Consider the following 13,843-nt stretch of genomic DNA (forward strand, 5'->3'; position numbering starts at 1 on the left):
TTGGCCCGTATTTTTTCGTACTACTTGATGACGTAGAAGTTGTACTAATGTTACAATCATTATAAAAGAAACCATAGACATGAAGCGGAATATCACAAGTATTTAGCAATCAATCTTTCGATTGAAAAGACTTTAAGTATTACAAACCGCGTGGTAGAAGACGTAGATTTGTAACGAATTGGGTCAATCATTTTATAATCAATCTTTCTTATGTCACTTTTCAATCTCGCATAACTGAAAAGAACAGTTTTGACTTTGTTTATTTGTTATGATGCTCATTTACTTCAAGTCATATTTATTGCGAGACCGACATTTTTTCTCATTGCGTATTCCATTTTACATTATTGTAAATACATCTCGTTGCACTGGCAAATGTTCTGGGCCCATTTTTAGTGTCAGGGGATCAATGTTTCAGGTTTTATTGGGATTTGGATGCAAGTTAGAAAAAAAACTTGCCAAGCCGTTCTTAAGTTCTTTGGGATTTAATAGGGTCTGTTTTATGTGGTTACCCGTGACGTGAAGCCTGTTGTATTATACCTCAATTGTTCAGACCACTGACGCCACTTTTTTGATTCTACAAATAGAAACGAAGTTCTTTCCGTTTTTTTGTATGATTTCAAAATAGAACAAATTCGATATCATATCATTCTGAACAAAAATTGGAAGACTTTAGATTTATTTCAAATATTAAAGTGCACATTTTAAGGCGTTTAATTGAATTTCAATGAATTTTTAATAAGAAATGTTTACGTTATTTTGGAATTTTCTTACATTTGCCTGCTGCGGCATCTTTGAGGCCTCTTTGGTCACTTTAAAGCTTTCATTGTCGCACTCCTCTCGTAAAATCTTTCATTGAATCCCATGCCGGAAGCTGAATTTGCGTTTCTAAAAGATCAAAAACTAGAACTATCAGCTCTCACTTCAAAAACTCTTTCCCTGATAAGCCGAAGAATGCACTACGAAAGGTAAGACTTCAGAACAAAAGTCGAATGGTAACAAAAGAAGATTCGTTTTGAGGTTTCTTATCGTGGGATACTGCAAAGCATCAGCACGCAATTACAATCCAGTGTACTCACTCATATTTGAATCATGGACCATTCTAGAAGAATGTTATTGAGTTGGTCATGGCTTAAAGATATGTTTATAGAGTGACTTTGACTGTGACCTACTCAAAACGGCCTTCTTAACGCATGGATTCAGTCAATGATTGCAGGCGCCCTACGATGCGATAACTTCTTAACAATGTTTGAAACCTTACTTTTTAGGAGGATCTTCGGCTGGATCTTGTGCCCAAGGATTTGGTGTTTGTTGCGTTTGTACGTTGATAACTAGAAGAGTTATTAGTGATAATGAAGTTTTTTTGAATTGGAGAGACTTTCATTTCCAGTCAGTCTGGCTTGCGGTGGAACCACCTCTGAAAATTGCACCTATCTCGTTCAAGCGAGTACTTCCACGCCCACTGCAGATCCGTGCACGTTCACCATCTGCAAATGCTCATCAAATATTTGCCGGATCAGGCTGGATTTCACGGTTCAATTATGCCAAGATGGTCACTTTATATTCAAGACATCAATATAACGATTTTTTATTACAGACGTTTTTGATTGCCGGACCTACCGTCGGTACCGCCTCTACCGACACCTTAACAAACGGTGAGCTAAAACAAAATTTCACACGTAGAATATTCATAAAGTATTTGTCCCGTTTAGATTTGCAATACAAAAAGTTTAGTCTTGTCACTGAGCAAAGAACATTTTGAGCCAATAAGACCATCCACATGATACTTCTTCTTATTGTAAATGCAATAAGTTGACCAACGTCGTCAAGCTTTTATGACATACTGGAGAAGCACTTTTGAAGTAGTCAAATGCCAAGCGGACGTATTAATTATGTGAGAGATTTTTGATCCGATGGATCTCTCCATCTTTTAGTCTTCGATTTATAAAACAATCTTGTCGGTTAAATTTATCAAGTCGTGGATTTGTTTCTCGCTAGAAATACAAAAAAATGAATAATTCTGGCACAAGATGCAACCTCTCTTCTCCCCGTCGAAATATCATTCTACAACGAACTACGTATTTTCAGGTGCATCTATTGGAGATTGCATGGCAGATACATTTAGTGTCACTTCTCCGGGAAATCAAGGGTCGCCTTTGATTTGCGGCTTCAATACGGGACAACACAGTGAGTTAATTGAAAAATCTAAAGAAACACACTTTATACCGCTTAAAGGAGAAAATCATGGTTGGAAACAACCATCTTCCTAGTGAACAGGGTTGTCCGAAGTTATCAATCTGAAAGAATGGGCAACGAAAGGGTACGAATAATTTTCACTTCACTGATGCACCGTGGGCTTTTGGCAAAAAAATCTTTTAACTCTATGAGAGACTGAGTGCGTGGATCGGAATGGTTAATGCATTCTAATCTATATCAATCCATTTATCTCTTATTTCAATGCTGAAAAAGGAATCATCCATAGATGTAGGCTTAGACAAAATGATTCTAGTTTTTGAGGACGTCTGTTCGAGTCTAGCAATCTCTGAATGTGTTTCACAGGGCGGGGCACATTCTAATTTTCCTAAGTATAGGAAGAATTTGTTCAAAAAGAGTTGCAAACTAGCAAAAAGGCTCCAGAGCACTTTGAATCCAGTAGTTGTGGCTAGCCTTCAAAGAAAGTTGGATTTAATCCAAGGTAGAATTAAGGCCTCCATTGAGACAGATCAGTTGAACAAGGAAAGTAGAGTTGTTCAAGAGGTGAGGTCGAATCCGAAGGCGTTTTTCTCTTATGCAAACTCTAAGAGAAAGATCAAACACCCTGTAGGGCCTTTTGAGGTCGATGGGGAAGCCATAGACAATGTAGGGACTATGGCCAACATACTTGGAGATCAGTTCTCTAGTGTGTTTTCAACTCCACTGAGTTTAGGAGCAACAGTCCATTGCTCTATTGATGAGTTTGTTGGGACTGGCAAGGCTTGTCAAGCTGAGCATTTAGATGATCTTGTAGTCACAGATCAGGATGCTTTAGAGGCCATCAGGGACTTGAGACTCTCGAGCTCCCCTGGCCCTGATGGAGTGACATCTCAGTTTCTGATGAGATGCTCACAGGTTCTTGCTCGTGTTTTCTCGTCCTTGATGGGTTTGCATTTTGGACCAGGACAAGTTCCCATCTTCTCTGAAGGTAGCTCATGTTGTTCCAATTTTCAAAGGGGGAGATAAGTCACTCCCCAGTAACTACAGGCCGATTTCTCTCACTTCGAATATTGCGAAGGTGTTTGAGAAGATCATGAAGTTCAAACTTGTTGAATTTCTTGATATACATGAAGTCCTTCCTCCTAGCCAGCATGGGTTCCGAGCACATTTTAGCACGGTTACCCAACTGATTGAGCATATAGAGCAGGTTATTGAGGGACTGGAGAGCCATGAATCAGTCGATGTAGTTTATCTCGACTTTGCCAAGGCCTTTGACAAGGTAGATCATGGCCTTTTAGTTAACAGGCTCCATGAGATTGGGATCCAAGGCAAGGTTCTCAATTGGTTAAGAAGTTTCATTTGTGGTAGGAAACAATTAGTTAAGGTTGAGGGATCCCTTAGTGACATACATGATGTCAAGTCGGGTGTCCCTCAGGGCTCCATTTTGGGTCCTCTCCTTTTCATCATCTTCATTGCTCCGCTTCAGAAGCTTGGTAGTAGTAATGTCAGTATCTCTTCTTATGCTGATGATACAAAATTGGTAGTTGGTAGGAATGGTCAGGATTCTGGTTGTCTGGCAAAGGTCCTAGACCAAATTTATTCCTGGGTTGCTGCGAGTAACATGGCCTTGAATGGAATGAAATTCCGCTCAATGACCTTTGGGTCGACGCCATTAGACACTCCACTATTAGATGATGAAGGTAAGGACATTGAGCAGGTCTCATCCATGAAGGATTTAGGTGTAGTCCTCCAAGATAATGGAAAGTTCGATGAGCATATCCAGTTGAAAGTTGGTAAGGCTTTTCAAACATGTGGTTGGATATATCGCACGTTTAAGTCCAGAGATAGTGTCACGATGCTAACTCTGTACAAGTCGATTGTTCAGCCGCATCTTGAATATGCCTCTCCCATTTGGGCTCCAATTAGTTCAGCAGGTTTGCAAAAGCTCGAGCAGGTCCAAAGATGTTTTACTAGGAACATTGAAGATATGAGAGAGCTCTCGTATTGGGAGAGGTTAGAAAGGTTGGGATTGTACAGTACTCAGAGAAGGTACGAAAGGTATCTGATATTGTACGTTTTCAAAAGCATTCATGAGCTTTGTCCCAACCCAGGATTTAGGGTCAATTGTAGTGACCGTAGAGGCTTAATGTGCGTTTTGAGAGCACCTTCAAGCCCAGGAGAATCCAGGCTAGTTAAAACAATGAAGTCCAACTCTCTTCTTTCTCGGGCTCCTTCATTGTTCAATTTGCTGCCCTCAAATATTCGTAGGGTTTATGTAGGGGTTGATCCAGTAGCAAGATTTAAGTCAGACTTGAATATAAGGTTGATCCGGAATTTTAGTCAAAAACTTGTCCAAGGATTAGCCAGATCAGCCAACTCCAATTCGTTGGTCGATCAAATAATATATGAAAATAAAAGTCAAGTAAAATAAATAATCTTCTCGTCTTGAACTGCTGGGATTCCAATCCCGGTAGCGGTAAGGAAGTCCGCACCAAAAAAAAAATATCACGTATTATTTTTACCGCGGTTACTATCCTTGCACAATTAGATTAAAGGGGTCCAATCTCCGGTGCCCTACCTGATCATTACTGAAGTCCATGTTTGTATTTTGTATTGAGATGTTTGCTCAAATTACAATTCATTCACTTGCGTTTTTCATTTTGAAGAAATAAACAAGCAAATGACTTTTGTGAAAATTGCCTTCGAAAGTGCCTCAAAGTAGGATAATAGGCTTAACGCAACTACTGCAAAAACGTCATGGCCCCAAAGTTGTTTTATCAGTATCTTGTTCAACCTTCAGAAAGGGAGTGCTAATCCTAATTCATGTTTCTTTTGCTTTTGAAATATCCTACTGAATAAACTTGGCCAAGATTTTGATAAATGCAATGCCATGCCAAAAAGCATAACTATACGAACTACTGTACTTCAAACTTCATCATGGACTCAAGATCAGGATCGCAACAAAAATTGGAGCACTGTTGGCAGGATTGAGCTTCACAGGCCAAAAGATGCAATATAATACTAGTAATAGAAGTCAACATTTTTGGAACAAATATGCCAAGACACAATATTAATGTTCTTTGGTGAAAAAAAAACAGTCACTGAAAGCTTATTCATAGTGTTTTTGGTGGCTTTGCTGCGAACGAAGTCGGTAAGCAGACCAAGCAAGAGAGCTGCCAGCCATCTAATGATGAGTGCCCTTACTAAGGGATATTCCCGCCCCATCATCAAAGCCAAAATTGATTATAGCCTCTCCTTGAGAAATGACCACGGATTTGCCCATTAAAGGCGATAAAGCCGAAACTCATGCTTCAAAGGAGCTTGAACTTTGCAAGACTAGATTTATCATAACATTTTCATTGGACATTTTCAAAAATGTCATCGTTTTAAAAGTGGGTTCATAAATACTTACTTCAGCTAAGCTTTAAGGTGGCTTTACACTAGGATAGAAAACCAAGATCGAGTCCGGTTTGAGGATTGAAGTCGGGCTGGTGCTGAGACGAGTCCGCCAAAGGACTTGAGTCCAGCAGAGGGATCCAGTCTTTCACTGTACCCAAGTCGAACAAAAAGACTCATTTTGCGAAAAACTCCGCCCCGTCCCTACTCCTACTTCAATCTTCAAAGCGGATTAAATCTCGGTTTTCCATCCCACTGTAAACCAACCCTCACTTGTACCTTAACAACTTTAAACAATTTGTTCAACTTGTTCCTTTTGCAAAGAATACGCGTAATGCCATTCGAAATCTTGGCACTTGCACAAACTACAGTCCGAAGAGCTCCAGAACAAACCCTCAATAAATGATGAAAGTGGCGTTGTGTGAGATCAGATCACTTTCCTAATGGATTTTCTTCCCTTTTCCCATTTTGTTTCAAGTGATCTTGGATTCGTCTGACAAGTGTAACAAAGCCTCTTTCGACTTTAGCGGAACTGCTACAAGCCGTCAATTCGACATCAAAGGTAATATTATTTCAATATTTGCTTCCCGGTATATTAACACAACTATTTTGACAATTTTCAGTGACTCAATTTGCTTGCGGAGATGAAATGGGAGGCAAGTTTTCGGTTGTCATTATCATTTGCCATTTACCAAGCGAAAGGTTTAACTAATTGTCGCATTTTTTCAGGGCCAGATGGTTGCTTGCAATATTTTACTGGGACAACAGGATCATTCGCGAGGTGAGCAATTTCGAAGGACGAGGCAAAATTTGTTTGAAAGAGTCCATGTCGTCCAATCTTGCACTTTTTGAGTACTTTCTCGAAAGAGCATTCCTTTATTGTCATCATCATTTAGTGTTGTTAATCCAAAGCACTACTGTCTTTTTGTCCTATGGTTAAAAATACGTAGGTCTATCTGGAAGTGTTGCAATGAACCTCATTTTTGCAATTTCTTGGTGAATCATCCATGCCATGAATGATCGTCTCATTGTAATATCTATTTCTAGCTTCAATTTTCCTACCACTGGAACCACAGTCACGTCAACAGGTATGAGCCAATGTTTAAAATTAAATTGACAAAGGCAGCATTCAATGTGAGGATCAATGTCTCAACGCATCTTTACGAACAATAGCACTCTGATTCAATCGTTCCCCAAGGACATGCTTGTCAATGTAAAATACTCCCATTCGGTACTCTTTGCAGAAAGAGTTTCATGTTCAGTATGAGGAAATGGGCAGCGGTGCAGTATTGGCCGCTCTTGTTTGCTATAAATCATTTGCTGTGTGTGGAAAAAACCTTTTTATATTTATTAAAAGATGAACAGCTAGAGAAGTAACATTTTGAAATCGAGCCTTCTTCCAACTAGACTGACTGCTATTTCAATTTTACTTCGATCAAACAACCGGATCAAATGTGACGCTCTCCCTAAACTCATAACATAACTGTGTACAGAATTAATCTGGTTATTGATTATCAGAAGCGGGGTAAATCGCTTATTCCGTGCCGGTTATTTATTGCACTTTGAAGAAACAGAACGTTTGTTCCAGTTGTTCGATTGACTTGAAATTTGAAATTTGTGATAGCAATGACCAAGGACCAGTGTTATTTGAAGGAAAACGCTACACATTGACTCGAATCAGAGTTCTTACTTTTCAAAGCTAGCGCTCCCATCCCAATTCTAGTTGAAGCAATTAGTTGCTGCTCGAGTTTGATTATGACTTCGAGCAGAAATTAAAGGAGTTTGATATTAAGTGATTATTCTTGGAGTATGTTAAATGCGTGACCAACAGAAAGAAGAAACTTGCTGTTTTCAAATTTCTTTCATTTCTGCTAGGAGTGTAATTCTTCAAACTCAAGATGTAGGCTCTTGAGATGCTAGATTGATAAATTCTAAAATAATTTTCAGAACTTTGTTACATCAAAAATGTTAAAAGGGGGTGTAATTTTTTTAGATATATTTTCAAATATCTTGGTTGGCCCATAATAATAAATAAAAAGTATTTGATATGTTTCAACTATATTTCCAACATTTTTGCTGACTGTTTTTTAATCAAGCAATCGGATTTTTTTTTATCAATGATTCCGAATAAACCTAAGTTAGAAGAGGGTTTATATTTGAAGGTAAAGTTTGTTGTGAAGATTGATTATTGTTCCGAAATCGGCTATTTGATAAAATAACAAAGATTCCTCAGATTTGAGAACAGAATTCAGATCATGCCAATGGCTAAAGGCCGAAAAATAACTTGGTTTACCGCTGAGAGTAAATTCCAGACATAAGAAAAACGAATGTTTGCCTTAACAGTTTCAACTCTTCACGTTAACTTGAATTCATACAACTACTTCCATGCAAAGCTCTAGGTTTGGTACTTGACGGCAAACCAAGCTATTTTTTTCAGCTTTAAGTAATGGCTAATTCAATTGTCATGTTGAAGAAGGCTGTTGCTTTTCCAAAAGCGTAATGTCGTATTGCTAAATTAAATTATCTAGGACCAGTCAAACTTACCTTGCATATGGGCTTTTGACAGAAGGTTCAAAACCAAGAGAAAATATCCCAAATCTTTATGTTTTTTTTGATGCTTCAGTGACTCATTTGTCGAGCCAATGCTATACTATGTGCTTTCGACAAGAGGAGGGCAAATGTGCCATATGCTTTGATACCGTTATCCCTGGTGCCGCAACTGCTGCAGTTATCGACCAAGGATCGTTTGGTCTTTCCATCAGCTCGGATGGCGACCCAAAAGGAACGCAGGACACCGGTTGTTCTACGGATTACCTTCAGGTGAACAAAACATGTCTTTCGTGTTCCGTTTTCATAGAGATGCGTGGTTTTCACCCCATCTAACTCCATTCTCACGTCTTTAGTAATGCATAATAAAAAAGAATTTTGAGTTTAGTAGCAACATATTAATATTATCAGAGTGCGAATCTTACGGAAATATTTTGTTATTTCCAAATTAATCATCCGTCTCCCGAACATTTACCCCCTTTACCATCAAAACATTTTAAGATGTGTATGATTTTTAAAGAAGAAGTAAGTTACACAAAACACTCCCGCCCAACCCTTGATATGGTTCATCATAGTGTACTATCTAAAAAAAGCAATGATAGGAGAGAGGCTAACCTATATGAAAGGGATAGAAGGACTTTATAGGCAGGCGGTTGGCAATATATCTGTCTTGGAACATTTTCGTGTCAAGGGTGTTTGTGGACGAAAATATAGAAATTTTCATTCTCACCATTTTCGCCCAAAATTGACCCAAACAAGTGAAAAGTTCATAAATAACCGAATGTCAATATCTTTGCGCAGAATTGGCTAAAATTGCATCACAATTTCATCATTATATCATTGCACAAAAGTATCAAGTATTGCTGATAAAATTGTTAAATTTGCGGACGAAATAAATTAGCAGTTTTTTAGTAAAATTTGCAGCATGCAATTTTTGGCCGGCCTTAGCAACATCTTTGTCTCCGCAAGAGACTTTTCGCAATAGTGGTATTCTTTTTTGATTGGAATCACATGCCGATGTCAGAGGTAAAAATAGGATATCCATTCATTTACTGAATTGCAGTTACTCCAAAGCTGGTCTTTCAAAACAAATTTGCCCTCAAATTCTGAGAACCTTTATTAACGGAAGTTGTGATCGTCCCCCAAGGGGTTTCGTAAGCTGATATCAAAGTTCGATCAAAACAACGGTAGAGATGGCGACTACTTCGATACAAAAAACCTCTGGTAGACTGAGCGTGTGGCGCATTGTTTGGCGTTAGAAATAACATTAAGAAATTGAGAACTTGGGGCACTCGGTATTGAATCAAGTTTCACCATATGATTTAGAATTAAATATTTTCTAGATTCCTGGCGCTGAGGCGGATGCGGCTGCTCCTTTCAACTTTGTTGTGGGCTCGGTTCCTGATTTCCTACATGAGCGAATTTGTGGACGATTTTTTGGTTTTGCGAGTGACGCTACTATGGTGGGAGCGGATAATAATCTTGCATCAATTTGCAGTAAGATATGGTCTAGTATTATCGAGTAACAACTATGTACACTGCGAGGGGGAACTCTCGTTTTTCTGGCTTTGTTAACCATTCGAGCAAAATAATATCTTTTCGTGCATAATAACTAAATAGCGACAGCGTGTTTGGTAAAAGTAGTGGAAACATATGAGAACATGCCACCGATAAAAAATAATTGAGCATACACTTTGTCTCGAACATTTTCTCATTTTAAGAATCAGCCCATTTGAGTTCTCGAATACGTAGAATCGTCTGAGAGGCAGTCTCTGAGCATGTTCAGCATTAGTAAATCATACTACAAAGGAGCTCGATTCATACAAGGAACAGCATACCTCACCAGAACGAACAGATTATCTAAACCTTGCATTGATGATGATCAATAGAACATGGTTAAACAGAATACTCCCGACAAAACATTCCGCCAAAAAATGCAAAAATGCGTTTCTTTGGGCATTAAAAGCTCAAAAACGTGCGTTTTCCGTTTTCTCAGTTGTTTTTCAATCATCATATTTCTAGCTGCCCAAACACCTTTTAGAGTGTTGTTCAAGACGGACTCCGATGAAGACTTGACCGCTACTACGGACTCATCTACGAGTGAACAAGTGGATGGGCCAGGAGGCATTATTGGCTTTTATTTGAACTATGCTCTTCAAGACTGCCAATAAGACTTTGCCCAAAGAAAAACAATCGAATCATTTTCTGAGGCCTTAATATAACAAATGTATCAATTACTATATTTTGAACCATGTGTACGAAATAAACTAAATGTGAAAATTCATTAATAACATCTGTTAGTGCATTCAACTTTATGTAACATAATCCAACTTGTCCCCCGAAAGTCTTAAGAAGCACAACATGAAAAATCAAACATTTAATGTCTTTTGCCGGATCGACTCACCATGTAAACGTTTTATTTGGAAAAACAATTACCAACTTGAAAAGAAAACTGGGAGTATTTGGAAGCTGACCGTTTGAACCCTCGTAGGGCTTTAATCCACGTTAGATTGTTGTTTTCCTTTTGAATGTTCATTCATGATAAGAAAATTAGATGTATTACTTCTGTAATGGAGCACTAAGGTAAAACCAAAGGTCCTTGTGCATCGCAAAAATTAGGTGAGCTCCGAATGAGCAAAGCCTTCCCATTTTGTTCGGTTTTAAGGTTAGTCTGGTTCTGCAAGCAACGGCAGCCATCACATCCTTTGTATAAAGTACCACCAATAGGCATTGTCATAGCCCGTACCACTTAGGTTCTTCATCTATGGGTTTGGTTAGGGGCTAAATGTTTCTTTGAGAATAGGGGGAAGGGGAATCGAACCAGGGACCTCTCTCAAGCCAAGAAATTTGCGCTGGCCACTACTCCACTTCTCCCCTGGATTTTCGAGGCTTTGCAGATGCTCTCAAAACGCACGTTAAGCCTTTACGGTCACTGCAATTGACCCTAAACCCTGGGTTGAGACAAAGCTTATGAATGCTTTTGAAAACGTACAGTATCAGGTATCTTTCGTACTTTCCCTGAAAACTTTTCATAGTACAGTCCCAACAACTTTAGATTTTTAACGAAACGTGAGCTCTCTCATTTCTGTGATGTTCCTGGTGAAACATTTATGATCTCGTTCGACCCTTGCAAACCTGCTAGACTCATTGAGTCCCAAATGGGTGAAGCATATTCAAGACGTGGCTGAGCAATGGACTTGTTTCGAGTTAGTGTTGTGATACTAGCTCTGGACTTCAACGTGCGCCTTTAAAATGTCATTGTCAGTAAGCTTTAGGGAGTGCCAGGTCAGTTTTTTTTTCTCCTTACATCTTTGAAAAATGCCTTTGTATTCCTCTATGCTTTCGATAGTGTCATGTAGATCAATTTTATAGAAGAAAATTTGCGATAAAGGTGAAATGGGCCTCCTCTTCTATCACAACTCGAAATGGGTAGAACTACGGCATCAGACTTCGCCACAGTCTGAAACCAACGTGCAGTTGTAAAGCAAACTCAGTTGCATCTTTGGAGTTGCCAATTTGAACTTCACATTTGAAAGCCATCAATGGCGATGGAATGACAAAATGACGGACGTGCTTCTTCAAGGGGTAAGCAAATACTTTACGGACTTTTTATTAAAAAACTCTCGGAACGCACCTGACCCAAGGCCCATGTAAATCCAAAGATCTTTTCAAACCTAAATAGGCTCGTCAACTCTTGCTTGGCTAGCTCTTTTACACAACAAGAGTGCCCTTTCTTTTGTGCCGTCTCTGTGGCCTAATTGAAACTATGACACCCACATTTAAGATGTCTTTAGCAGGTTAGATCAAGGTACATTGAAGAATACAATTCATCATATCATTTCATGCCGAAGTGACATTAACTAAACAATTTCACCAAATCATTGTCACAGGGCTCCAATTTAGGGCCTCTCTCCTTTTCACAGTATTCATTGTTCCACTTCAGAAGCTTGGTTTTACTTATACATTTTGATTTGCATTGATGGTGGACCTTCGGTGATTCAATAAAGGTGCTTTCTTCAGAGGAGGACAAAAAGATCAAACACAGAGCTGAATAGGTTTGAATACCGGTAACACATACCTTTATAACGTGACTCATTGCGTATGACTTTTTGTTAGAGAAGTTGACCTTGAGACTTTCGTATTGAACCATGTATATTTCGAAATAAGCTAAATTTTTGAACGAATTCATCAACAGAAGTAACAGAATCCCTATCAGCGTTTCACATCCGCTGGATGGCCTTTAAGGGCAAGCCACTTGCTTGTAATTCAAGTTGAATCCCGTAAACGTATTCGGGTTTAGATCTGCCAAAGTTCGCAATCCAACCAGAAAAGAGTCTCCAGGAGCGGCTGGAACGAGAAAGATCTTATCTTGAAGAAAGTGTTCGAAGCTCTACGCATGCCTCAATTCAGACGCACAACACTTACACGTCAATGCTCCAGGGGTCATGTCATTTACCACGGAACTCAAAACTCCACCACAAAACATTGAATTCGTTGGTGTCGCAAAATTTACATAACTCATATCAGCGCAGTTGTGCTGAAAGTCAACGAGTCCGCAAGGGTCCAATTAAAGCGCAAAATCTCCTTATAAAACCACATTCTTTTTTACCTTTGTCTTGTCATCATCATCAGACAGAAAGAATGGATCTGGAGTCATTTCCGTAGCCTCGCTGATTTGCAATCGGCAAAAACCTAAGAGATTGAAAGCACATGATCTGCATTGAATAGGCGGCCATATCGGTAACTGATTGAGTTCATCATGAGGGCTTGCTTACCTTCTTCCTGGCGGAAACAGTGGTTGTAATTCATGCTCTGCAGGAGTTTACCCCCTTGGTAGTTGTAGGATTGGAAGGAGCCACTCTCCCCCGTAAAGTATTGGGTACATCCAGCTGGGGCTCTGGCAAAGCGGAAAACAAGATTTCAAAATTGACTCAAACAGCTCTCAACCTCATTGACACGGTTTCATACTTGGCCAAATTGTTGCAAGTGAAATAAGTGACTTTGATTTGGTAATTTCGATTCCCCGCGTCTGACCCCTTGGCAATGTTTAACGTCCCAGCGTTACCGGACGTGCCCGTTTCAAGATACACTGAAATGAAAACGAAGCAACGAGAGGTGTACATTTGATTTGAACCGCAACACAGTCAGACAAAGGATCTAAAGCTAAATCCGAGGCAAGATCTGAACTTTGGTACTTCAAATGAGCGTTTAACACATCAAAGTTTCCATCTTAGTTTTTGTTGGGATATCAAGTTTCTCACGCGTAATTTCTTTACCTAAAAAGAGGACTTTGCCTTTCAGATGGTTTTTTACATCACCCCTTTCATTCTCTAATTTTAAACTTCGTGAAGAAAAAGCCGTGCCGTGGTGGTTGCTGTAGTTATCCAGGGAATACAATTTCTCGAGTTTGATTCGCCTCACAATCTCTGACATTATAACCCAGGTACAAAAAGTAATTCATTGTTTAATGTCAATGGATATAGGTCATGTTTAACGAACAAACCATTGAACATAATTGGGCAATTACTGGCTCTGGCTAAATTAGCCTTTTTTACTATCAAGGCGAATTACGGTCAAGTTTTCAAAAGAATAAAAAGCATGTCTTTACCCCAAAATCTGGGTTGGGACAAAGCTCATGAATCCTATGAAAACGTACAGTACCAGACACCTTTCGTACCTTCTCTGAACACTGTACAGTCCCAACTTTTTA

The 13,843-nt window shown here is 39.2% G+C and overlaps 2 protein-coding genes across 4 annotated transcripts in view; one reads left to right on the forward strand and one right to left on the reverse strand.

Annotated features, from left to right (window-relative positions):
• Nucleotides 1–182: 182 nt before the first annotated feature.
• Nucleotides 183–10,412, forward strand: LOC131884531 (uncharacterized). 2 transcript variants are annotated; one of them, XM_059232350.1, is made up of 12 exons: nucleotides 183–965; nucleotides 1,266–1,316; nucleotides 1,388–1,530; nucleotides 1,595–1,652; nucleotides 2,086–2,184; nucleotides 6,065–6,148; nucleotides 6,210–6,242; nucleotides 6,316–6,367; nucleotides 6,634–6,674; nucleotides 8,210–8,406; nucleotides 9,477–9,630; nucleotides 10,156–10,412. In XM_059232350.1, exons 5-12 carry the CDS (start codon nucleotides 2,106–2,108, stop codon nucleotides 10,302–10,304), a joined length of 789 nt encoding a protein of 262 aa, XP_059088333.1. In that variant the 5' UTR covers nucleotides 183–965; nucleotides 1,266–1,316; nucleotides 1,388–1,530; nucleotides 1,595–1,652; nucleotides 2,086–2,105; the 3' UTR covers nucleotides 10,305–10,412. The 2 variants fall into 2 exon arrangements, with proteins under 2 accessions (XP_059088333.1, XP_059088334.1); XM_059232351.1 differs by lacking the exon at nucleotides 183–965 and having other exon boundaries at nucleotides 1,073–1,316.
• A 1,870-nt stretch (nucleotides 10,413–12,282) lies between these two features.
• LOC131885302 (uncharacterized) overlaps nucleotides 12,283–13,843 on the reverse strand; it is a 3,913-nt gene continuing 2,352 nt past the window's right edge. For both annotated transcript variants that reach the window (XM_059233319.1, XM_059233320.1), the window contains 5 exons: nucleotides 13,102–13,222; nucleotides 12,909–13,030; nucleotides 12,743–12,825; nucleotides 12,559–12,670; nucleotides 12,283–12,480 (listed from right to left, as the gene is read on the reverse strand). In XM_059233319.1, the coding sequence (XP_059089302.1) occupies nucleotides 12,374–12,480; nucleotides 12,559–12,670; nucleotides 12,743–12,825; nucleotides 12,909–13,030; nucleotides 13,102–13,222 (545 nt within the window). In that variant the 3' untranslated portion in view covers nucleotides 12,283–12,373. The remainder of the gene's footprint in view (nucleotides 12,481–12,558; nucleotides 12,671–12,742; nucleotides 12,826–12,908; nucleotides 13,031–13,101; nucleotides 13,223–13,843) is intronic.

The sequence above is a fragment of the Tigriopus californicus genome, chromosome 8, assembly GCF_007210705.1.
Source record: "Tigriopus californicus strain San Diego chromosome 8, Tcal_SD_v2.1, whole genome shotgun sequence".
Lineage (NCBI taxonomy): Eukaryota > Metazoa > Arthropoda > Copepoda > Harpacticoida > Harpacticidae > Tigriopus > Tigriopus californicus.

What these genes read in the sequence shown, in the direction of transcription:
- LOC131884531 (XM_059232350.1), top strand. Translation starts at nt 2,106, where the DNA reads ATGGCAGATACATTTAGTGTCACTTCTCCGGGAAATCAAGGGTCGCCT. An exon ending in AACCACAGTCACGTCAACAG is followed by an intron (nt 6,675 to 8,209) that starts GTATGAGCCAAT and finishes TTGATGCTTCAG; the next exon opens with TGACTCATTTGTCGAGCCAA. An exon ending in TAATCTTGCATCAATTTGCA is followed by an intron (nt 9,631 to 10,155) that starts GTAAGATATGGT and finishes TCATATTTCTAG; the next exon opens with CTGCCCAAACACCTTTTAGA.